Source organism: Saccopteryx bilineata, chromosome 10 (genome assembly GCF_036850765.1).
Source record: "Saccopteryx bilineata isolate mSacBil1 chromosome 10, mSacBil1_pri_phased_curated, whole genome shotgun sequence".
Classification (NCBI taxonomy): domain Eukaryota; kingdom Metazoa; phylum Chordata; class Mammalia; order Chiroptera; family Emballonuridae; genus Saccopteryx; species Saccopteryx bilineata.
The window spans coordinates 17,934,930-17,959,586 of NC_089499.1; the positions used below are offsets into that span (position 1 = coordinate 17,934,930).

General features: G+C 49.2%; 2 protein-coding genes across 7 annotated transcripts in view; both read left to right on the forward strand.

The window, feature by feature from the left end:
* The first annotated feature begins 590 nt into the window (after positions 1–590).
* GLB1 (galactosidase beta 1) overlaps positions 591–24,657 on the forward strand; it is a 92,272-nt gene continuing 68,205 nt past the window's right edge. Inside the window, exons 1-2 of the mRNA XM_066246102.1 lie at positions 591–764; positions 23,392–23,561. Of these exons, the coding sequence (XP_066102199.1) occupies positions 693–764; positions 23,392–23,561 (242 nt within the window). The 5' untranslated portion in view covers positions 591–692. The remainder of the gene's footprint in view (positions 765–23,391; positions 23,562–24,657) is intronic.
* Positions 958–6,205, forward strand: TMPPE (transmembrane protein with metallophosphoesterase domain). 6 transcript variants are annotated; one of them, XM_066246114.1, is made up of 3 exons: positions 1,263–1,281; positions 1,976–2,062; positions 2,359–6,205. In XM_066246114.1, exon 3 carries the CDS (start codon positions 2,908–2,910, stop codon positions 4,252–4,254), a length of 1,347 nt encoding a protein of 448 aa, XP_066102211.1. In that variant the 5' UTR covers positions 1,263–1,281; positions 1,976–2,062; positions 2,359–2,907; the 3' UTR covers positions 4,255–6,205. The 6 variants fall into 6 exon arrangements, with proteins under 6 accessions (XP_066102209.1, XP_066102214.1, XP_066102211.1 ...); XM_066246112.1 differs by lacking the exons at positions 1,263–1,281; positions 1,976–2,062 and adding an exon at positions 958–1,047; XM_066246117.1 differs by lacking the exons at positions 1,263–1,281; positions 1,976–2,062 and adding an exon at positions 962–1,047 and having other exon boundaries at positions 2,799–6,205.

A 24,657-nucleotide genomic window follows, 5' to 3' on the forward strand; every position in this document is an offset into this window, starting at 1 on the left:
GAAGGTTGGCATTTGGAATGGTTTTACGACGGCTGAACCATACCTCTAAATTTCTTAGTAACCTAGAACAGTAGTTCTCAAACTTCAGCAAGCACGGTATAACCTGGAGGGTTTGTAAACATACAGATTTCTGGACCCTCGAGTTCCTGGCTGAGAGTTTCTGGGGCGGGGCCTTGGAATGTGCATTCCCAACAAGTTCCTGGTATGCAGTTGGTCCAGGGACTGACTGCATTTCGCGCACCCCTGGTTTAGAGTTTTCCGGAGAATCCGGTGTGCAGGGCGAGGACTCTATCTAGCCCACTTAGGTTTATCTGGTGTCAGCTTCCCCTTTCTGTCCTCTGAGGCAGCCAAGGAGCACGGAGACCCTTGTTAAAGTCCAACCTCCGGACGCGTTATCAAGCCGCTGACAGCGGGGCCTCCCGATCGCTTTTGCAAAGGGTCCGGTCTGGCCGAGGCCGACAAGGGCCAGATAACTCCATCCTGCAGTCACGCGGCCGCGCGTGGCCTCCGGGCTGGTGCCGCGCGGGTTCCCCGCCCCCGGCTCTGCTGTCACCGGGAGGAGCGCGGGGCGGGGCAGGGCTGCGGGCAGGACCCGCGAGGGGCGGTGCCAGACCGCGGGTCCTCAGTCCCGTGACGCCGAGCGGCTGGCCCGGGCGCCGACTGCGGGGGAGTGGAGAAGCCAGAGGGTGGACATGCCGGGGGTCGTCCGCGTCGCCCCTCTGCTGCTGGTGGCGCTGCTGCTGGGCACTGCGCGTGGCTTGCGTGTAAGTCCCCAGGACCCCGCGCTTGGGATGCACTGATAGGCGACATGCTGGCGGAAGACAGGGCTGGGGCTGCGGCCAGCCGGGGTCCTGCAGGGCGAGGGGCCTGGGGCCCCGGGGGCGCCACAGCCGACGGGCAGCCTGCGGGGCGCAGGCAGCGGACTGGCCCTCCCGTCGGGGGCGGGGGCGGGCCGGGCGGGGCGCGCGCGTCCTTCCCGGTAGCCTGTCGCTGTGTGCTCCGCTCCGGTCGCCGGTTTCGCTTGGGCTACCCGAGGGGGTGAACGAGGTGCGCCCACATCCTTCCAGCTCTGCAGTTTTCCGATAGGGGGGGTTCCGAGTGGCGCGCGTCACTAGGGGAAGTCTGGGGCTCTGGCTTGGGGCGCCCTCCTTTGCCTAACGTGCGCTCCGCGGGGCGCTCCGGAAGGAGAAACGCGGGGTCAGGGGAGGTCCCCGCAACGGGAACTTTGCGTTTCCTAAGAGGCGTTCTCTCTTCAAACGTCTCGGGCCCTCTCGCCACTGGGTCTGTGCAGGGACTGGCGGCCCGGGCCGAGGGCGGGCAGGAGGCGGCCGGCAGGTGCAGCCGGAGCCGCTGGAGGGAGTTCTGCGGGAGCGAGTCGTGAGGAGAAGGGAGGGCGCACGTTTGGCGGGAGGAGGAGGCCAACGGGGAATTGAAACCAGCACCTGGCCCTCTGCAAGTCCAGGGAAACAACTTCGTTTCCGCCCGAGTCTGGGTGGGCTGAGACTGGGGCACGTTTTTAAGCAGAAGTCCTGAAATTGGAACTGGTTGACCCGGAAATCACACCCTTTGATCAAAGGCCTTTTATAACTTGCCTAGAGCAAAGCCAAACGTTTAAACCGAAGAATTTTAAGGATGTGGAAACACCTGCTGAAAAATTTTAATTTGGGGTTCTTGGGAAAAGGTCACCTTGAACATAGTATTTGCTAACCCTTGTCTAGTGGGGTCTGTGCTTTCTCTCTCCCTTGTTTTTGGCTAGGAAGCCTAGAAGACACCCCCCCACACACACACACTCCACCCCCACCCCCCACCCCCGAGCCAGGTGAGAGCTAGCCAGATGTGCAAACCACTGGGAACAGTGGCAGAGGATGATAGGTGCAGGGAAGACAAATCTTTATATTTAGGGGGGAAGGGAGAGATATGGATGAGCTGGTGGACAGGGCAGTCCCCTGAGTAATGGTTGCTCATCACTGTGCAGCATTTAGCAGCGGTGTACCCTCAGACTGCCGTGCCAGGGCCCGTGACACGGAGGCTGGCTTCATCCCAGGAATTCTTCAGTGTCTAGGTAGGTGTTCCTCCTGGGCCCAGACACTGAAGAAAACTGCCAGCGGAAAAGCTTTCAGTGACTTCCTTGTTCACATTTACTTAGAACAGCGGTTCTCAAACTTTTAACTGTCCTAGAAATTAAAACTAGATTTTAAAATATTTATTAATTTACTTCAGAAACAGTAAATCTATTACATGTTAAGATACTTACATTTTTTGGGGGTGGGACACTAATAGTGTTTCCCCCCGAGTTTTAGGGCGAAGGGTGGTCTTGGTTTTCATTTTTGCAAATCTCTTTCATGTCTGTCCTAATAGATGACAGTTGGATTCTCCTAATTGCTTCTGCATTCAGTATTGCCATAGCAAACGCCACGTAGCCTCTGGAAAACTCCACTGTACACACATGAGAGAATGGGAAAGGCAAAGGCAGTTACGACCCAGTGTTACTATGAAAACAAGTTGAACTGAATGGCCCCCTGGAAGGGTCTTCTCAGACCACACTTTGAGAACCACTGACTTAGAATAAAGCTATTCTTATTATAGAAGAAATTCAGTATGCATTGTGGGAAGACTGGAAAGAAGACGATGGAAACGGCCCACCATGTTATAATCCAGTGTATTAATCATAAAGTGTCACCACTGACGGGTGGCTTGGATCCAAGGCTGGTTGGGCAGATATAAGTGGCCTTCAGGTTTTGAATGGGGACAAGAAAGCTCTAATATTCCACAAAGTTGATGCCAGTTCCTGGTTGCAGGCGGACCTGACCTGGAACCCTCTCCTTGGCCACTGTCCTTTCTAAGGAACTGACCTTCCAGAGCCCACCTGCACGGAACGGCCAGGGGACCCTGCTAGGAGCGGAGAAAATGGTGACCTTCAGGCAGCTGTCCCTGGGTGCGAAGGCTGCCCTGGCCGCTGGCACCGTCTTCGTGTCCATGATTCTCTCCCGCTCCTACCTGTCCGAGAGCCTGGAGCTCAGGGCCTGGCGTTGGCTGTTCCGCCTGCAGCTTGCCCTGTTTGTCAACTCGCTCATGCTCATTGGCTCCCTCTACATCTGGCGTAGCGCTGTCAGCAACCTTAGCCACTCCCCAGCCGCAGAGTCGGCCTGTTTTCAGCTCTGGAAGATGGCTGTGGTGACGTTTCTGGCCCTGGCCCATTCCAGTTTCTTCACCATGCTCTTTCTCGTGGCGGAGGAGCCCTACCTCTTCTCCTTGGCCGCCTACACCTGCCTCGGGGCATACATCATCATGCTCTTCTTCCTCGGTACCCTCAGCGGCATGGAGCAGGCCTGCCAGCTCTTGGCCTGGCGCAGTGGTAGGGTCGTGGGCAGCCTTGACAAGACAAGAAAGCTGGCCCTCAGGCCGGCCCTGGCCGTGCTGGTGACCGCCGTGCTCAGCGTTGTCGGGCTTCTGAACGCTGCCCAGCCTCCGGCGGTGAAAACCGTGGAGGTACCCGTCCATCGGCTGCCCCCTTCGATGGACAAACTCAAGATCGTGCTCCTCTCGGACATCCACTTGGGCCCCACCGTGGGCAGGACCAAGATGGAGATGTTCGTGAAGATGGTGAACATGCTGGAACCGGATGTCACGGTGATCGTGGGTGACCTCTGTGACTCGGAAGCCTCCATCCTCCGGACAGCTGTCGCTCCTCTGGGCCAGCTTCGTTCCCGCCTGGGCACCTACTTTGTCACAGGGAATCACGAATACTACACGTCAGATGTCAGCAACTGGTTTGCGCTGCTGGAGTCCCTGAACGTCAGGCCCCTTCACAACGAGAACGTGAAGATTTCTGCCATGCGGGCCCAGCGCGGCGGTGGTGGTGAGGATGCCGACTGGATCTGCTTGGCTGGGGTGGATGACATCGAAGCAGACATCCTACACTACTCTGGCCATGGCATGGATCTCGAGAAGGCGCTGGAGGGCTGCAGCCCAGACCACGCCACCATCTTGCTAGCCCACCAGCCCCTGGCTGCCAAGAGAGCCCTTCAGACTCGGCCGGATATTAACCTGATCCTTTCTGGGCACACGCATGCTGGGCAGATCTTCCCCTTGAACGTGGCGGCCTATCTCCTGAACCCTTTCTTTGCTGGTCTCTACCAAGTGGCCCAGACCACGTTTGTCTATGTCAGCCCAGGCACGGCCTACTATGGGATCCCCATGAGACTGGGTAGCAGGGCGGAGATTACGGAGCTCATCCTGCAGCGGGCTCCCTGAGCCTGGCCCTGCCCTGTAAGCCTCTCCATTACCCCTGACCTCCCTTCTCTGTTCCTCTTCAGAACGGGTTGCCTGCTTTGTGCCCTCCAGCCTTTTCTGCCCAGCCCTGCTGACACACCCTTGTCACAAGCCTGGCTTGAACTGTTGATTCCTGGTGGGACTGCCTGGCAGGTTCACCCTGTAGATAGCCAGTTGCCTTTTTTATATGCGTTAGTGAGGCCACTAACGTCACATGCGTAAGAACAGGCGTCCATTTTCCAGACGATGTCGCGTAAACCCGAATTTACAGGGCTCCCAGGGATAAACTGAAACGGTGGGTTGCTTGAATGGGATACCGCTAAGCAGAGTAGGGAAGAAACGCCGAGTGCTTTTGGAACCCTCTGGAGGACTTCGGCAGTTTCGGGGGGGCACTGACGCAGAGCTTTCTGGGCGGGTCGTGTTGCTAGGTGAGCTGAGAGGGCCGGGGAGAGGAGGTGTTGGGCAGGTAAAATGTATTATGCTCACTTTGTTAAAGATGGTGCTGCCCCCCCCCCCCCCCCCCCCCCCCCCCCCCCCGTGGAGGCCGTCACCAGGTGATATTAATGTGTGTTGGGGGTGGGCTGTGGGCAGGCAGGATCCTTGTAGCCTGGGGCTTGGTTTTGGGATTAAGCCTTTCCCACCCTTTTTGATGTGGGGTGGTACAATCCCATCATGCCTCAGATAAGTGACTTTGTATTAGAGACTTCCCTATTTTGTATATTGGATTAAAGGTTTGGATTTCTACACTATAAAATAGGGGCAGAGCGGGAGCTTGCGCTCTCGGTTCCTGAGATTATCATTAGAGGAGAGAGCAGAGCAGAGAGCAGAAGGAGGCCACATGGAGGAGGCCAGGAGAAGCAGCCAAGATGGTGGAGTGCTGAGGGAGAAGCCAGTTAGTGCAGAGTTGTGCAGGGAGAAGGAAGGAGATGGGGAACAGAGGTGAATAAGTCTGGTGAGCTAGAAACCTTTGATTCTAGGAAACTCGGATAAGTCAGTAGCTTTGTGAGCACTGAATGTGAGTGGGTTTTGGAGCCCAGTGTGTGTTTTTACTTGCCCGCCGGGTGCAAGCTAGGATTAAAGATGATGGCCCACCAGGCTTTGGCTCCGTTGTTTCTTTACCGACTGTCCGAATCCAATGCGAACCTGCATGATCCAGGTGGCTGTGATGGTGGCCCTGGCCGTGGCCACTGGCTTTACAGGAGGTCTCCTCAGGCTGCTGGGGAAGCGTGTTTTCTTCCGCCTTTGGCTCTGTTGGCGTCATATTTATTGAGGGAGTCGGCCAAACCTGCCGGAATGCAGAGCACATCTTATGCCAGACCTCGAGGGGTGCTGTTTTACTGTCTGTGCTCCTGAGCGTCGGGGACCTGATGGGGATGGGGCGGATGGAAACGGCGCCCCAGGGCTCCGCGGCAGGTGATGGCAACAGTGCTGGGTGGGACTTCAGGGGCCGTTTGCCTCCTTTTCTACAATTGGGTGAGGTGGTTCGGGACACGCTGCTTACTTAGAGATGAGGAAACTGAGACAAAGAGCTGTAGGTAGGACATTAGCAACATGACAAAGTTACCGGAGATTCTGAGCTAGAAGCCACGCCTTCTGCCTCCAAATCTAAGGGTTCTTTCCACTCTGGTGGTTCAGTAGCTGTATCTGTTACAGATCAGTCCAGGATTCAAACATTCACCAGAATGAAGAGAACAAGGACCTAGATCCTGATGTTCTTTTTTTTTTTTTTTTTTGTATTTTTTCTGAAGCTGGAAACGGGGGGGGGGGGGGAGAGACAATCAGACAGACTCCCGCATGCGCCCGACCGGGATCCACCCGGCACGCCCACCAGGGGCGATGCTCTGCCCACCAGGGGGCAATGCTCTGCCCCTCCGGGGTGTTGCTCTGCCACGACCAGAGCCACTCTAGCGCCTGAGGCAGAGGCCAAGGAGCCATCCCCAGCGCCCAGGCCATCTTTGCTCCAATGGAGCCTTGGCTGTGGGAGGGGAAGAGAGAGACAGAGAGGAAGGAGGGGGGGGGGGTGGAGAAGCAAATGGGCGCTTCTCCTATGTGCCCTGGCTGGGAATCGAACCCGGGTCCCCCGCACGCCAGGCTGACGCTCTACCGCTGAGCCAACCGGCCAGGGCCCTGATGTTCTTTCAAAGTGGTTTGCTTGAGACTGATTTCAGTTCACCCATAACTACGGGGCTCAAGGCCTGGAAGGAAGTTGGCTAGTCTCAGTGTAGGATGTCTGTTAACATTGGAAGAAGAATCAGGAAGTTGGAGTCCCCTCCCTGGGTCTGGGCCTGATTTTTGTGTGTGTGTGTTAGAAACTTAGGCTCACTCTGTACCAGTGGGGAGTGGCAGGCCTCTGCTCTGGCCACCCACTGGGCCCTGGCAGTGGGGCGGGGACCATCCTTCTTTACCACATGGCTTCCAAAGCCTTGGCCTGACCTCGTTAGAGCTGACCTAGGACTCTGGCCACAGAATTGTAGGGCCATCTGTGCTGGCCACCAGACCTATAAAAAAACAGACGGGTTACCCTGTCGGCAGTGACCTTACCTCTCTTGGTCTGGCCCTTGTGCCAGACTCGAAAGCCCCTTTGACCCTGGGGTAGCCATAGCAGTCCTGTTAGGAAAGGGCCTCTCTGAGGAGACGGAGGACCTGGGCTCAGCATTGACATTTTTGTGACCAAGGGTCTTTCTCCGACAGGAAGAGACTCAGCCTGCTGCCCACTGGTCAGGCAGTGATGGGCAAATGGCTTGACTCACTGAGTGCTGGTTTCCCTCACTGTAAAATAGGGATAATGATCATATCTACCTCAAGATTGTTTCTGGGGAGGGGCTGAGACGTGCATAGGTTGCGCATGTCACGGTCACAATGGAAGCACTCAGTGTTGTTTATTTGTAAACATCATACTGGGGCTTCCTAAGGAACTATGAGTGGGTCGTATGCCGGCTGCTGCTGAGACCCAGTGATTTCTGGGGGGTTGCTTTCCTCTGCCTGGTGTATAATGGAATCCTGGTGGGGGGGGGGGGTCCTGAAGACCACCCTACTTAGTTCCAGAGAATTGACAGCAGGCTTTTCAGTCCAGTGTGACTGATTCCTCCCTGTTAGACACAGAACAGGTCCAAGGAATAGTCAGCAACACCTTCTCATACTTGACTTGTATTCCATGACGTGGTGGGAGTTTCCCAGCGGAAGCGTCTCCACTACCGTCCAGATGTGACCCTGAAATGCCGCGCTCTTCACGGCACCCTTCGCATTTCTGTTCTTCACCCCAATATCTTCTCTCTTAATGGCTGGGAGCAGGTGATGAGAAACATTTACTTGGAGCTTGAAAAATTCTTTCGATTTCATTTTAGTTTCTCTTTCTTTTAAAATCCATCAATGCGAGTTCAAATGAAATGCTTTTGAAAAGCAATAGCATGCGTAGTATGATCCTATTATTGTAAAATTTCAGTTCATGAATCCCGTTGTCATCCGTTTCAAATATCCATCCATCTTTCTGTCCCTTATTTTGTTTGTTTTAAACTCTTCGTTGTGGAAAAAAAAAAAAGTTAAATATGCACAAAACGGAGAGGACCTCTTCTTAAATCCCCACGAACTCGTCACGCAGCTTCCACAGCCTGTGACTGTCCTGCTGTTCTTTCTCATTTATCCCTGACCCACACTCTCTTCCTTTATTTTTTCTTTTTTGGCTGGACTAGATGAGGCAAACCTTAGAAAATATAATTTTACCCCAAAATACTTCAGCATGAATCTTTTCTAGAAAATTACATACATAATGCTGTTATATTCAATGAAATTAACCAGAGTTCTTTAATATCATCTAATACCTTGTTAGGTGGTTTGGGGCTAGAAGCCAGGTCTTCTACCTCTCAGTAAAAGTAGAGTTTTCTTTCCGCCCTATGAAGGTTAAGAAACTGAATCTGTTACAAATGAGTAACAGGATTCAAATGCAGTTTACTGTCTAAAGTGTTAGAATTATTGTCTTCATTTTCTTTTCAAATTGTTCTTTGTTAACATATAGAAACACAAGTGATTTTTGTATGTTGATCTTGCTTTCTACAGTTTTGCTGAATTCATTTATTATTCTTTCTTTTTTTTCATTTATTATTGTAACAATTACTTTTCTTGGTGTTTAGAATCTTCAGGGTTTTCTACATATAATATTGTGTCATCTGTGAACAAAGGTAATGTAACTTCTTCCTTCCCGATCAAACGCCTTTTATTTATTTTTTCTTGCCCAGGTGCTCTGGCTAAGACTTCCAATACTGTATTGAATAAAAGTGGTGCTAGCGAGCACCCTGGCCTTGTTCCTGATTGTTGAAGAAAAGCTTCAGACTTTCACCACTGAGTGTGATGCTAGCCATGGGCTTTCATGTATTGCCTTTACTATGTTGACATCATTTCCTTCTATTCCTAATTTACTGTTTTATCATGAGAAGATGTCGAATCCTGGCACATCTATTTCTGCCTCGACTGAGATGATCATGTGGGTTTTGTCCTTCATTCTGTTCGTGTGGAGTACTATTACATTGATTGAATTTTTGTATGTTGAACCATTCTTGCATTCCCAGAATATATCTCACTCTGTCATGGTGTATAATCCTTTTAATGTGTTGCTAAATTTAGTTTGCTGGTATTTTGTTGAGGATTTTTACATCAATATTTATTGATGTAAAATAATTTATTGGTCTGTACTTTTCTTGTTACATCCTGTCTGGCTTTGGTATTGAGGTCATGTTGGCCTCATGTAATGAACTTAGAATGTTCTCTCCTCTTCAATTTTTTGGGAAAGTTTCAGGAGGATTGGTGTCCATTCTTTTTTAAATGTTTGCTAGAATTCTATAGCAGAGCCATCTGGTCTTGGGTTTTCTTTGAAGATCTGCAGTTACTGAGTCAGTCTTACCAGTTATTGGTCTGTTCATATTGGTTTGTTCAGATCTTCTCTTCTTTCATGATTCAGTCTTGGTAGGTTATATGTTTCTAAGAATTTATTTCTTCTAAGTTATCCAGTTTGTTGGTATACAATTGTTCATAGTAGTCTCTCTCTCTTTTTTTTTTTAAATACTTTATTGATTTTACGGAGACAGGAGAGAAAGGGGAGCATGGATTGGGAAGTATCAACTCATAGGTGCTTCATGTTAGTTGTTCATTGCTCGCTTGTTGTATGTGCCTTGGCCAGGGCAGCCCAGGGTTTTGAACCGGCAACCTTGGCACTCCAGGCTGAAGGTTTATCCACTGCACCACCACAGGCCAGGCTCTTTTTTTTTTTAAGAGACAGAGAGAGAGTCAGAGAGAGGTATAGATAGGGACAGACAGACAGGAACGGAGAGAGATGAGAAGCATCAATCATTAGTTTTTCGTTGTGACACCTTGGTTGTTCATTGATTGCTTTCTCATATGTGCCTTGACCTTGCTCGAGCCGGCGACCTTGGGTCTGAGCTGGTGAGCTTTGCTCAAACCAGATGAGCCCGTGCTCAAGCTGGCAACCTCGGGGTCTCGAACTTGGGTCCTCTGCATTCTAGTCCGATGCTCTATCCACTGCGCCACCACCTTGTCAGGCTCATAGTAGTCTCTTATGATCTTTTTTATTTATGTGATATCAATTGTAATGTTTCCACTTTCATTTATTTTTATTTTTTTAAAGACTTTACTTATTTTTTTATTAACAGGCGGTTAGACAAGAAGTAGTTGCTTCGTTCTCGCTGTTCATTGGTAGACATGGAAGAGGGCCTGGCTTGTGTGGCGCTTTGGATAAAGTGCCAGCCTGGAGCTCTGGGGTCGCTAGTTTGAAACTCTGGGCTTGCCTTGGCTAGGCACATATGTGGTGGTGTTTAATATGTTGTCTACTTCTCATAGTTTCTGTAAACTGCTATAGCTAAAGATCTGTAAAAGTTAGAGCTGGAGGCTGGATAGATTCAAGTTTAACTTTGCCCCTTTCTTGATAGGAAGACTTTATTACTTCCAATGATACTAAGATTGACCCATGGGTCCAGGTGTTGTTAGCCTGATCCCTTCACTAGAAAGTTCCTCATCAACTTTTCATATAATGTTTCAGCAGTCATTGATGAGTGTTGTCTAAATTCATTATTCCACTTGGGATTGCAAAATGGTAATTAAAAAAAAAAAATAAGCCTGACCTGTGGTGGCGCAGTGGATAAAGCGTCGACTTGGAATGCTGAGGTTGCCGGTTCAAAACCCTGGGCTTGCCTGGTCAAGGCACATATGGGAGTTGATGCTTCCTGCTCCTCCCCCGTTCTCTCTCTCTTTCCTCTCTCCTCTCTAAAATGAATAAATAAATTAAAAAAAAAAAAAAAAAAAAAAAAAGCCTGACCTGTGGTGGCGCAGTGGATAAAGCATCGACCTGGAAATGCTGAGGTCGCCGGTTCGAAACCCTGGGCTTGCCTGGTCACGGCACATATGGGAGTTGATGCTTCTAGCTCCTCCCCGCTTCTCTCTCTCTGTCTCTCCCTCTCTCTCCTTTCTATAAATGAATAAATAAAATAATAAAATAAGTTAAAAAATATTAGGACATTAAAAAAAAAAAAAAAAAAAAAAAGACTGATTTAAAAAAAAAAAAAAAAAAAATAGTGTGATACCTATAATTCAGACTTGAGTAGGCCAGAGTACTCAATAGGCTTTCTAGGAATAGTTAGTCGGTTGTTATATATTCTGGAGACAATGGGAACTTCTTTCACCTCAGGTTATGCATTCTGAAGGGGTTTTTATGGCACTCAGGGATATAATCCTACCATTAGCCCCGAAAATGGCAAGTTTTAATTTCATCATGTCTTTTGAGTTTACTAGTTGTGGTTCTTCTACAAAGAGATCTCAGCCGTTGTGTGGTTACTCTGAAAAAAAGTCTGTAATAAAGGCATGGCACTCGATTCTCCTCCTTTATTCATCAGTGTTCAGGTCAGTGAGCTGCTGCCCCAACAATCTCCAAGGCTAACCAATAAGCTTTTCTTTGGGATGGGAGGGAGTATTCTAAGTTTGGCTATTTGTATATATCTAATGTGTTTCAATCTGTTGATGTGATACCTGTTTTGATGCTTAAAACATCCCTTCCTTGGCCAGTTAGAGCCCCTTCAAATTGGCTCTTATGTCAATTTGTTTTGACCCTAACAGTTTTTGATAGTTTTAGGCTTATTTTGGACATATTGCGCACCAGATGTAGATTAAGTAATTTCCTGAGGATCCTGGTTCTTCTTAGTGGGAAATGCTTAGAGACCATAATTTAAGTGCTAGAGAAACTAACTGCTACTGGCTAGTGTAGTTCTAAGCTGTTTCAGTGGATGTTGCTAAGAAATATAAATTTTTATAGAAAAAGAAAAAAGTAAGTTCATAATAGCATTTACAATGAAGATCGAAGATTATGGGCTTTTTTTTAAAAAAAAATTTGAGTTTATGTTTTAGAGCAGTTTTATGTTCACAGTACAATTTAGTGGAAGGCACAAAAACTTCCCACATGTCCCTGATTCCAGGGTTTATACCTGACTTTCTTTGATTTTGTTTCTCTTTTACGCTGAAATTTTTGATTCCTAACAACCCCGTGCAATTACTTTTTCCTACCTATATATAAATATTATAGATTCAAAATAGTAACGCGGTATGATTACTAAGATAACATCTCCTGGATTCAGGTTGTGTGTGTATTTTACCTGACAGTGTTTGTGAACCCTGGAGGATTGGTACTGGTTCAAACTGTCCTCATTTCTCCTTCCTTCTGTCATATCCTCTCTTCTTCCATTTTAATTTACACTCTTTAGCCACAGTCTTTTGGAATACCGAACAAAAGTTTTGCAGAATAAGACAGGCCTAAATAAATCAATAAAAATAGAATGCATAAGATTTTTGCAGTGTGTCCACGGATTTCTCCAGATCCATATTGATTCTTGCCTGTCTGATGTTATGGTGTTTCCATGGCATTTCCTGTTTGCAAGATTCATGGCAAGATCTGGCATAATTCAAGTATGTTTTATTATCTGAAGTATGCCTTCTCTTTCTCTTTGTTCTGTGAGCTAAAGGCTCTGGGAAGCCCATGGTGTGTAAAGACTCGCCCGCCCCTATCTTCTCTCCTCCCCTTAATCCCTCTCCTCTCAACCCGAGAATGCTAGCAGCCTGGGAGACTTGGAGCTCTGACTCCTTGGAGTAAACAGCTCGTGTCAGGAAATCTCCACGCTCTTGAGTCTCTAGGGCAGGGATCGGGAACCTTTTTGGCTGAGAGAGCCATGAATGCCACATATTTTAAAATGTAATTTCATGAGAGCCATACAACGACCCATGTACTTTTACACATTATCCAATAAAAATTTGGTGTTGTCCCAGAGGACAGCTGTGATTGGCTCCAGCCACCCGCAACCATGAACATGAGCGGTAGGAAATGAATGGATTGTAATACATGAGAATGTTTTATATTTTTAACATTATTTTTATTAAAGATTTGTCTGCGAGCCAGATGCAGCCATCAAAAGAGCCACATCTGGCTGGCGAGCCATAGGTTCCCGAGCCCTGCTCTAGGATGAGTAAAGGGTAGGTAGGGTACTGGGAGAGGGATAAGTGCTTACCAGAGTTTCACAGAGGAACTTGAAGACGCATCTTCACATAATTGGCATGACCCAAAACCCGTGATGTCACTGAGTTCCTTTTATTTCTTTATTCTAGTTGAGGAATGTGCACAAGTAATGCAAATATAATTATTGTTGTTCCTGAGGATTAGGAAATTTAGCAGGTGTTCACATTACCTGGTGATGTAATTAATATGTGTTATGTTTAATTACTAGGTTTTTTAAAATATAAGGTCTACCAGAAAGTTCTGTCCGTTTTTGGAATAAAACAAAATACAAATTTTTCTTACTGTCAATAAACTTTATTAAATAATATATTTCCACACCAATCCTATTTTCTGAATATGGTCCGAAATGGTTTGCTGAGCTGAATTAAGACGTTCTGTGATCTCCGATGTTGTCAGAAAAGGATCTTGCTCCAACATGGTCTTAACAACATCGTCATCGATCAAAGATGGTCGCCCAGAACGTGGCTTATCAGAAAGGTCAAAATCACCTGTTTTGAATTTTTTGAACCATCTTCTGCATGTTCTATCAGGAACTGTACCTTCACCAAACACTTTCAATAAATTTCTACATGCTTCTGTAGCATTTCTCCCTTGTTGAAATTCGTATACAATACAGTGGCGTAAATGAACTTTATCAGTAGCCATGGGTACACTATCGCTTCACACATAAGACTAACGTGAATCAACTTTGTTTTAGTTAATTTGCTACGTCAGTATGTATACATTCAGTGATAAAAATAGAGAGGCACGCATGCGCCAAATAAACGTGCTTACGTGTCGAAACTTGTGATAGAAACGGACAGAACTTTCCGGTAGACCTTATACTTATTTACTACTGGAATAATCTAAACTAAATAAGTAACTTTAAAATTATTATGTTGAGCTTGACTGGTGGTGACACAGTGAACAGAGTGTCAACTTGGGACGCTGAGGACCCACGTTCAAAACCCCGAGGTCACCAGCTTGAGTGCAAGGTTGTCAGCTTGAGCATGGGATCATTGACATGATCTTATGGTGACTGGTTTGAGCCCAGGGTTGCTGGCTTGAGCAAGGGGTCACTGGCTTAGCTGCAGCCCCCTGGTCAAGGCAGTATGAGAAGCAATCAATGACACAACTATGAGTTGATGCTTCTCATTTCTCTCCATTCCTATCTGTCTGTCTTTCCCTTTCTCTCTCTGTCTCTGTCTCCCTGCCTCTTTCTTACTAAAAAAATAAAAATTATGTTGGACAGTATTAAGTCCCTGATGTATGTTTGGTCTGAGGGTATTTATACTGCTGTGTGTTTTTTTTTTTCCCTCCATTAATATATGTATCATGTACATGAGGGGCCTTGGGAAAGTGTGGGATTGACCTGGCTCGGAATTACTTTTATTTTATATGTTTTCTGTGACTTCATGCATTGTAAGCACTGACGCTACCACTCCCCTGCAAGTGTGAAATAAAACTGGCTCTTCAGCATTTTGTCCCAGTGCCAATTAATTTAGAAGGGGTGGAAGTTGCCCACAGGGCACATTTGGCATTATTTTCATCTGGGGGGAATAGACCCTAAAGGCAGCCTTTCCTCCTCCCTCCTCCCCTTGATCACCTGTCAGTGGTGCCACAGTGGAGAGAGGTTAAGGAAGCTGGCTCCTTTAAGCTGGATCCTCTCAGATCCTTGGATGTCCTTTGGAGCTATGAAGTAGATTTTCCCCGTTAACCTTGACGGCGACAGTCGCCATTTGGAAGCTTCCTCTTGGGTGACGCTGCTCCTGCAGCTGTCTGTATTGTGAGTCTCTCCGTGCCGCTTGTCTAAGCTTCCGTTTCAGAGACTTGGCACTGCTCCCCAGGTCCAAACTGCGTTGTGTCATTTATATATTAAAATAGAGGGGCAGCCCATGGCATGTCAACCTCACAGTCAAAAGTTTTCTCATGGGAGACCAGCGGGGCTGTTCGCCGGGAACTGGCGCGAGAGAGGATGTGTACTGCTGTCCTGGCCACTTACAAACCGCTCTTGATCCTTCTTTTAAAGGTTTTTTTTTGTTTGTTTGTTTGTTTTTTTAAATTTTTATTTATTTATTTATTCATTTTAGAGAGGAGAGAGAGAGGGAAAGAGAGAGACAGAGAGGAGAGAGAGACGGGGGGAGGAGCTGGAAGCATCAACTCCCATATGTGCCTTGACCAGGCAAGCCCAGGGTTTTGAACCGGCGACCTCAGCATTTCCAGGTCGACGCTTTATCCACTGCGCCACCACAGGTCAGGCTCTTGATCCTTCTTATGGATAGGTTTGAAAAGATTAGAACGGTAGCCACCAACCAAATGCCAAAGGTTGTGTTGATCGGATTTTAGTAATCCCACACCCACGGGGCAGCTGCCACTGGGGCTACTACTTGTTTAATAAGTAGGCAGATGCCATCATCCACCGGGATCTGTCCGTTTTTTTACTGGGGCTCACAGGTCATTTGGGTGGGGAGATGATGGGCATGCCCTGTGAGTCTTTGTGGAGGAGGCACTATAGCTGCAAATTCAGGAGGAACTGTGGCTTTGCTCCAGATTCATCTTGAGTGGAGGGTCCAGTGCCAGGATTTCTACTTGACCCTTTCCTCCATAATGGCTCTTCCTCAGGGTGCCAGTGCTGGGGGTTGTTAGGTAAAACCATCCCAGCTTGTACTCAGGACCAGTGAGATAACCGTAAGGTAGGTCCTCTGACGTGTGGGACCCGCTGTGAGAAGGGCTTGGGCCAGGGCCCCTTTGTTCCCTTGGCTTCTCAAAAAGCAATAAGGGACAGTGACAGCATTTCAGGTCCCCTGGTATCTGTATTCGGCTCAGACCATTTCCAACAATCCTCGGAATGTCTGGGGGAGCCGCTTTCCTTAGGACACAAGTCCCACTGAGGAAGGATTGAAGGACTGTGTTGTGTTCAATACTTGGGATGACATCGCAGGGCCCTCCCTCAAGGGGAGGACTACCAGCCTTCGGTTCAGTCAGTTGGCTGTTTGTCAGAGAGCTGCCCCACAGCTACCAACTGGAGAAAGGGGTCCATTTTCCATGGCGGTGGCCGACATCAGCCTTTTGCTCATGAGATCTTGATTTGTTTTTTCTTGTTAGACACCCTCTCTGGTTGCTCAACCGTCTCGCTGTCTAGGAACGCTAGGGTTTATGAGCCACTGCCTAGGATGTCCACTGCTCAGCACGCCCTGGCTGCCATGGTGGTGATTATACGCACCTGCTCCTCCTGATGGCCGAGCGCTCTCTCTCCTTTTTAGAGATTTCATTGATTGCTGTTACAGAGGAGAGGAGGGGGGAGTGAGGAAGAAGTATCAACTCAGAGCTGCTTCACTTCCGTTGTCCATTGGTTGCTTGTCATATGTGCCTTGACCGGGCAAGCCCAGGGTTTTGAACCAGTGACCTCAGCATTCCAGGACAATGCTTTATCCCCTGTGACACCGTATGCCAGGCATGTGGTCGCTCTTTGATTGTCAGGAGCTCATCATCCCCAACGACACTACCGCAGAATTTTCTGTCACCGTTGGCCTACAGAGGACAGCACCCTCGTTGGGCTTTTCAGAGATGCCAGGCTCCTCACTGGTGCAGTCCTCCCTGAAGGGAGTGCCCTGGGTTGAAGGGTTGTTGGTGGGTTGTTGAGTCACCATGTTTACATTCCCAGTGCTATGAGCCATGTCTCATCTTCCTCAGGATGCCAGCGCCGTGCTGGCATCTCCGGACCATTTCCTGGAGGCCTGAATTGCACCCGGGTTCCGGGGAGCGATCCCCACAGCGCAGGGATGAGGTTCCGGTGCCTTACCAAGATGCTGACTGGCAGGTCACGGAAGAGCACGCCATGTCAGCAGACTCCCGCCATCCACCTTTATGTTCTGGCCCTTCAAGATGCACTCCCAGCATTCCCTGCGATTAAAGCCCTGAGCCTGACTTTTCTGGCACAGATGTAGGTCTCTAATCGTTGCCACGGAGGCCTCTGCGTTCACAGAATGCTCTGAGTGGGTGGCTGGCATGAGCCTCTCAGCCAGTCTCTTTCTTCAAAGCTTCCAAGTCTGTACAAAAGCCAGGCAACCTCACAGTCCTTACACCTCCCAGCTACACTGCCTCCCACGCCCCATTCCAGGGGGAGAGCTAATGCAGGTGCCACGGTTCCCCTCTGCCTGGACCGCCTCCCAGGCTGGCACAGGTGAGGGCCTCAGTATTTGTACTGCATACCTGGGAGTGTCCCCACCCACTTAGCGCCGGCTGCTGGGTTCTTGTTGCTGATTGACATACACAAGACGGCCAGGCTCAGACTCACATCCTGGGGCTCTGCTATGTAGGTCGATCCTGGCACCAAATGTCTTCCTCCGGGCTCCTCTGGAAGCCCGCCTTGAAATGGGCTTGGGTGCAGGTGGCCTGAGAAGTGATTCAAGAGTGCAGGAGTGAGGGGCAGGTGGGAAGAAGCAAAGCCAGAAGGATGCGTCTCGTGGGTCTCACTCTGGGCAACGGCCATGGTTCTGCCAAGGAAAGTGTAGATAGTGTCTCCGGGATTGAGGGCTGGCCTAGGGACATGGACTCCCAGTTCTCCTGGGCTCCTGGCAGAGCAGGGTCCTGTGGTGTTGGGGCAGGAGGGCACAATTTGAGATGTGAGTTTGAGTTGAGACACTGTCCTCGCAAAGTCTACCGAGCTCATGGCAGGGCTCTTGGTAGGAGCTGCAGCTGACAGGCATGTTTTTAAAAAAAGTTCTCCCCTTCTCTTAGTCTCTCTGTCGGAGATCTTTCCACGATGTCAAGAGGCCCTGGCCAGTTGGCTCAGCGGTAGAGCGTCGGCCTGGCGTGCGGGGGACCTGGGTTCGATTCTCAGCCAGGGCACATAGGAGAGGCGCCCATTTGCTTCTCCACCCCCCCTCCTTCCTCTCTGTCTCTCTCTTCCCCTCCCGCAGCCAAGGCTCCATTGGAGCAAAGATGGCCCGGGCGCTGGGGATGGCTCCTTGGCCTCTGCCCCAGGCGCTAGAGTGGCTCTGGTCGCGGCAGAGCGACACCCCGGAGGGGCAGAGCATCGCCCCCTGGTGGGCAGAGCGTCGCCCCTGGTGGGCATGCCGGGTGGATCCCGGTCGGGCGCATGCGGGAGTCTGTCTGACTGTCTCTCCCCTTTTCTAGCTGCAGAAAAATACAAAAAAAAAAAAAAAAGAGTAGACTTCATTACTCTCAGGTGCTATATACTATTTCATCATATATGTATATATACATACATGTAGATATAATATACACACTATAGGAACCATAATGTACTCATCAGTCCACTTACTTGTATCAACATTTTACTAGGAAAAAACTTCAGACGTACAGAGAATTGAGAGAATTGTCTACCCATGACCCGGATGAAAGCATTAACATATCACTGGCCATCTACCCCTCCATCTATCCATCAAGCCATTTTATTTTTTGGATACATTTCAAAGTAAGTTGCAGACATCAGTGCATTCACGTCCCTCCCCCCCCTTCTCCCACCCACACAAATATTTCAGCACCTATATCATTAACCAATTCCCACATTGCATTAGGCTGTTATGCCTCTTAAGAGCTCTTTCATTTTCTAACAATACTCTTATGTTATTTTGTTTGATTGGTTAGAGCGGCTCCATCACTGGACTTTCAGAATGTCCTACATTTTGAATTCGACTTAAACAGCTTTCATGGGTAGCATTGGATTCAGGTTCAATAACGAGGACTGCTTCTAGGAGAGGCTGTGCACTTCCTGTTGAGAGATATGCCTGCTAATTCCATTTTCATGAGGCTGACATTGAGCAGCGGGCCCACATAGCATCTGCCTGATCCCTTCTTCTTTTTTTTTTTTAATTTTTTTTTTTTATTTATTCATTTTAGAGAGGAGAGGGAGAGACAGAGAGAGAGAGAGAGGAGAGACAGAGAGAGAGAAGGGGGAGGAGCTGGAAGCATCAACTCCCATATGTGCCTTGACCAGGCAAGCCCAGGGTTTCGAACCGGCGACCTCAGCATTTCCAGGTCGACGCTTTATCCACTGTGCCACCACAGGTCAGGCCCTGATCCCTTCTTGATAAAATTTCCACCAACCTTGCTGATGGTTTTAACATCCACAGATGATTTGGCTTAAATTCATGACCTCACTATGCGTTAGAAAAGGGTATATTTTTCAGATTCTATTATTCCATCTTCATTTAGTAGCTGGAATCCTGTGGGATAATTTTCCACTGTTGACTTGTCGGTTGCCCTGAAATACAGTTTCGACGGGAAAGGGAAGTAAACCCCTCGGTTCATTCCCTTTGTCTCTGATTTTTGTTCGGAGTAAAGAGTAATCTAGAAATCTCCAAAGGCGACCAGTGAGTTTATTCCCCCTCTGTGCATCATTATAAACTCACAGGTGGTAATATCTATGCAATCTTTTTTTTTCCCCTGTTGATATTTTTCTTAAGTCTCTATCTCTCTATTTTTAAAATAATGCTCAGAATTTCCCACCTGGGGCCAGTGGAGCCTCTAAGCTTAGCCCCTGTGCCCTACATCTAACCAAGCCCCTGACCCTGTGGGGTCCACCCCCCATCACCACTGCCCACTCCCCTGTCACCAACATGGTCCATGTCTCTGCTTCCTTTTATGCCACTTCAGGAAAAGGCAAGAGTCCCAAATATTTGAAAAGATGTGTTTGAGTCTACCGCTCTTCCGTTGAAGTTGTTTTCCATTGCTTTTTTTTTTTTTTTTTTTTTACAGGGACCGAGAGAGAGTCAGAGAGAGGGATAGATAGGGGCAGAGAGACAGGAACGGAGAGATGAGAAGCGTCAATCATCAGTTTTTTGTTGCGACACCTTAGTTGCTCATCGATTGCTTTCTCATATGTGCCTTGACCACGGGCCTTCAGCAGACCAAGTAATCTCTTGCTCGAGCCATCGACCTTGGGTCCAAGCTGGTGAGCTTTTTGCTTAAGCCAGATGAGCCCGCACTCAAGCTGGCGACCTCAGACCTCGAACCTGGGTCCTCAGCGTCCCAGTCTGACACTCTATCCACTGTGCCACTGCCTGGTCAGGCTGTTTTCCATAGCTCTCGGCAGAAAGTTCAGGCCCTTAAACTTGGGCTTCAGGGCTCATTCGGTCTGGCCCCTGCCCGTCTCTGTTTCTGCAGCTGTCATGCTCTATCTGTGTGGAGGTCTATTGCTCCTCTTTTCTTCTTCTTCTTTTTTTTTTTTTCAAGGCGAGAGGAAGGGAGATAGTGAGGCAGACTTCCACATGCACCCTGGCTAGGATCCTCCCAGCAACCCCATCTGGGGCTAATGCTTGAGTATTGAGCTATTATTAGTGCCTGAGGCTGATGTGCTCCAACAGAGCTATCCTCAGTGCCCTGGGCAACGCTCGAAGCAGTTGAGCCACTGGCTGTGGGAGAAGAAGAGGGAGAGAAGGGAGGGGAGTAGAAGCAGATGGTTGCTTCTCCTCTGTGTCCTGGCTAGCAGTTGAACCTGGGACGTCTATATGCCGGCCTGGTGCTCTATCCACTGTGTCAGTGGCCAGGGTTTGGCTAACTCTTCTTCATCCTAGGGTTTCATTTAGACCAGGTGTTCTCAAACCTGCCACACATGACCTCATCTGGGGAGGTCTAAGAAATGCCAGTGCCTGGGCTCCACCCAAGATCACTGAAAATATGAATGTCTGGAGGATGAGGCCTGACTTCACTATTTTTTTTTTTTTTTTTTTGTATTTTTCTGTAGCTGGAAATGGGGAGAGACAGTCAGACAGACTCCCGCGTGCCCCCGACCGGATCCACCTGGCACACCCACCAGGGGCGATGCTCTGCCCCTCCGGAGCGTCGCTCTGTTGCGACCAGAGCCACTCTAGCGCCTGGGGCAGAGGCCAAGGAGCCATCCCCAGCGCCTGGGCCATCTTTGCTCCAATGGAGCCTTGGCTGCGGGAGGGGAAGAGAGAGACAGAGAGGAAGGAGAGGGGGAGAGGTGGAGAAGCAGATGGGCGCTTCTCCTGTGTGCCCTGGCCGGGAATCGAACCCGGGACTTCTGCACGCCAGGCCGATGCTCTACCACTGAGCCAACCGGCCAGGGCCTGACTTCACTATTTTTAAAAGCTTGCGTGCAGCCAGCATGGAGAATCAGTGTGGAGTGTCCCTTCCTCAGAAACTTGCCCTCGCCACCCCCCACCCCACCCCCCGCCTACCTGGGTTACATGTCATTTACTACCCTTGTGGCGTTCTCCTCAAATCCTTTTTTATCCCCAGCTTTGTTGAGATAGAGTTGGTGGATAACAATGTGTAAGTTTAAGGTGCTCAACGTGATGATCTTGTCTTTCTCATCTCAGCCTCACTGTGTTAACTCCTGGCTTTCTTCCACGTTAGACGGAAACGCCATGCGGGCTGTGGCCCACCTGGGTGCTCTGGGCCTCCTTAGCGCAGAGTAGGTGCTTGGCAGTATTTCTGAATGGATGGTTGGGAGGTGTTTGGGCTGGATTTCGAGGCTGTTATAAATACAGGGATGGCGCTTTGCTATGTGAGACGAAGGCCAGATTATACGGTCTGCCAACGTAATTTCTCACCAGCTCATCCCCGGCTTTTCTGAACCCCTCCCTCTAGACACACGGACGTCACACGGTCCTTTCCTGTCACCCCATTCTGCCCAAAGCTACTTATTCCCTTCATACCTGTTCAAAGAATGTCCCCAACCCACAGGCCCCCTTTGAACTCGAAAGAGCTTGTGGGAAACCCTTTTTTGATACCCTGTCATATGCGTGTTGTGAAAATGTTTTCAAAATTGAGGCACTTGGGATATGAAATAGTTTCCGTAGTTTGTGAGTTTTTTTTAGGAATATTTTGCCAGAGCCTTGGTTTATCAGAAGAATAAACTGATGTTAAAATGATTGTTTTATTGTTATTTATTTTTCACTTTTGGATAGCTTTATTGAGGTGTAATTCACATACAGTGAAGCTTCCCTTTGGCCCCAAAGCGATCTCCTTGGAATGGTTTAACTTACAGTCACAGGGCTCTGATGTCCTTGTTGGGCTTCAGGCCATGGGTCTAGGACCTATATGCTCTTGGTTGCTTCAGAAATGATTTCAAGGCTCCCTCATATCCCCCCACCCAAAGCTCTCACTAATTGTGATGATGCTGTGAAAAAAAAAAGTTTTTAAAAAAGTCTGTATAGTGACCTTGGAAGCCAAACACTACACAGGCATCTTATCAACGAAATGGTTTCTTGTATCCCTGGTTTTGTGGACCCCTGTGGCCTGCTGCTGCCTTTTTCATCCACCAGAGGGCAGTATTTCCCTCTGCCTAATTGTTGGCCTCCCCTCTGAGGTTCAAACCCCTAGCATTTCCAGCTTCTGAAGTCGTGCCAGAAGAGTGTTTCTCGACATTTGATCTGACTGCTAAAGATACCTCACATTGCAACCGCATGGAGACGTACATACCCCTGCAATCCTAAATACGTATATATAACAAAAGCTTCACAAAATAATACTTGTCTTTATTACGTGCAAGACACCCTCTTTTCTAGTCTCTTTTATTAGCAAAAGGTGCCCATCATCATCCAAACTGAGTTCGTGAACCACAAATTGGGTTGCAGCCCACAAGTTGAAAAATACTGCTTTAGAGTTAGTTCACTTAGTCCGACATCCTGCATTTTTACGGATGAGGAGATGCTGTGGAAGGGAACTGCCCAGATCATTCTGGAACTTTGAGCAACACCTAGGATGAGGCTCCAGGGCCTTGCACTTCTAATCTGTTGCTCTCAGCCCACTGACCTTCCTGTTGTACATCTGGTGCTCCAGCAGGTCGCAGCCACACGGAGGGAGGCATGCTTGTATGGGCGTTGTATTCCCGGCACACTGGGCTTTGCTGCACCAAGCGAGAGTCACCTCCATCAGGTTTTCTTTGGGGGAAGTATGACCTCCGCATCTCAGCCACTGACGGTCAGATCGGTGCTGGACTCTGGACGGTCAGCCCTGCACGTGGGTCCTCCGTGATTTCTGTTTCCTGAGCACCTACCGTGAACCTGGTTTAGCCATGGTTTGTTCTATAGCCCAGAAACCAAACATGGACCCCCACCAGCACCTGATGCAATTAAATAGGCAGGGAGTCGGCCCTGGCTGGTTGGCTCAGCGGTAGAGCGTTGGCCTGGTGTGCGGGGGACCCAGGTTCGATTCCCGGCCAGGGCACATAGGGGAAGCGCCCATCTGCTTCTCCACCCCTCCCCCTCTCCTTCCTCTCTGTCTCTCTCTTCCCCTCCCGCAGCCAAGGCTCCATTGAAGCAAAGATGGCCCGGGCGCTGGGGATGGCTCCTTGGCCTCTGCCCCAGGCGCTAGAGTGGCTCTGGTCGCGGCAGAGCGACACCCCGGAGGGGCAGAGCATTGCCCCCTGGTGGGCAGAGCATCGCCCCCTGGTGGGCGTGCCGGGTGGATCCCGGTCGGGTGCATGCGGGAGTCTGTCTGACTGTCTCTCCCTGTTTCCAGCTTCAGAAAAAAAAAATACCAAAAAAAAAAAAAAAAAAAAAAAAAAAGGGGCAGGGAGTCACGTGTCACTGTCATCGTGCTGAAGGTGCAGGTTCTCAAGTGGTCTCACCCTTGCTCTGCAGAATGCCTCCCGGAAGACGTTCGAGATCGATTACGACCACAACTGCTTCCTCAAGGACGGCCAGCGCTTCCGCTACGTCTCGGGCAGCGTGCACTACTTCCGCGTGCCCCGCTTCTACTGGAAGGACCGGCTGCTGAAGATGAGGATGGCGGGGCTGAACGCCATCCAGGTGTGAGTAGGAGGGCCCTGGGCTCTCCCCGCGGCCTGGACGCGCACATCTGGGGAGAGGGTGCAGCGCGCTTCTCAGTGCAGCCGTTTCATTGCTCAGCGTGGGAAACGGCGTCGCCTGGTGATCTGGCAGGGGCTCGTCATGAGCTTGATTGACCCTTCTGATAATTCATCACCTCTTCTAGTTTTGAACTTCATCGCCAGAAATCATAGAATGAATATCATCTTAAAAAGGCGAAGGGAAACCTGACCTGGTGGTGGTGCAGTGGATAGAGCATTGACCTGGGACGCTGAGGACCCAGGTTGGAAACCCCAAGGTCACTGGCTTGAGTGTAGGCTCACCAGCTGGAGTAGAGGGTCACTGGTTTGAGCGCAGGGTTGCTGGCTTGAGCATGGGATTACAGACATGACCCCATGGTCGCTGGCCTGAGCCTAAGGTTGCTGGCTTGAGCAAGAAATCACTGACTCAGCTGGAGCCCCCCAGTCAAGGCACATATGAGAAAGCAATCAGTGAACAACTAAGGTGCCACAACTATAAGTTGATGTTTCTCATCTCTCTCCCTTCCTGTCTTTCTGTGTGTGTCTCTCACTCACTCTCTTGCTAAAAAAAAAAAAGAGGCAAAGATAAGTAACAATGATTGAGCGTCCAGCATGTGTAGGGCACTTGACGTGCATGATTCCATTTCTTGAAGGTCTTACCATTCCGGTGTATAGCTGGTTGAACTTGAAATTCACCTCAGGACATATTTTCGGCCAGAAGTCCAGCTAAGATTTGAAGCTAAAGGTGTTTGTAAGCAGTGATAGTGTCCCTCAGCTTAGGGGAAGATGCCTTACCTGGCCTGTCTTCCTGGTTCTTCTGGGTTCATTCTGTAGCCCAGGGTTTTAGAATTACCTCAGCAGCTCTCTCTCTTCATCTCTTCTCTCTGTTGCAAGGTGACTAATTGGGAAGCTTTGGGGCGGCTGGCCAGTCTGGGTTTTGCACTGCTGATGTAAATTGCCGATAACTTGGCAAAAATATAGAGTGAGAAAACCCTGAGGCAGATTCCTGGGACAGATAATTTAGGGGGAACCCCACTTGTTATTCTGGTTCTAAGATCCC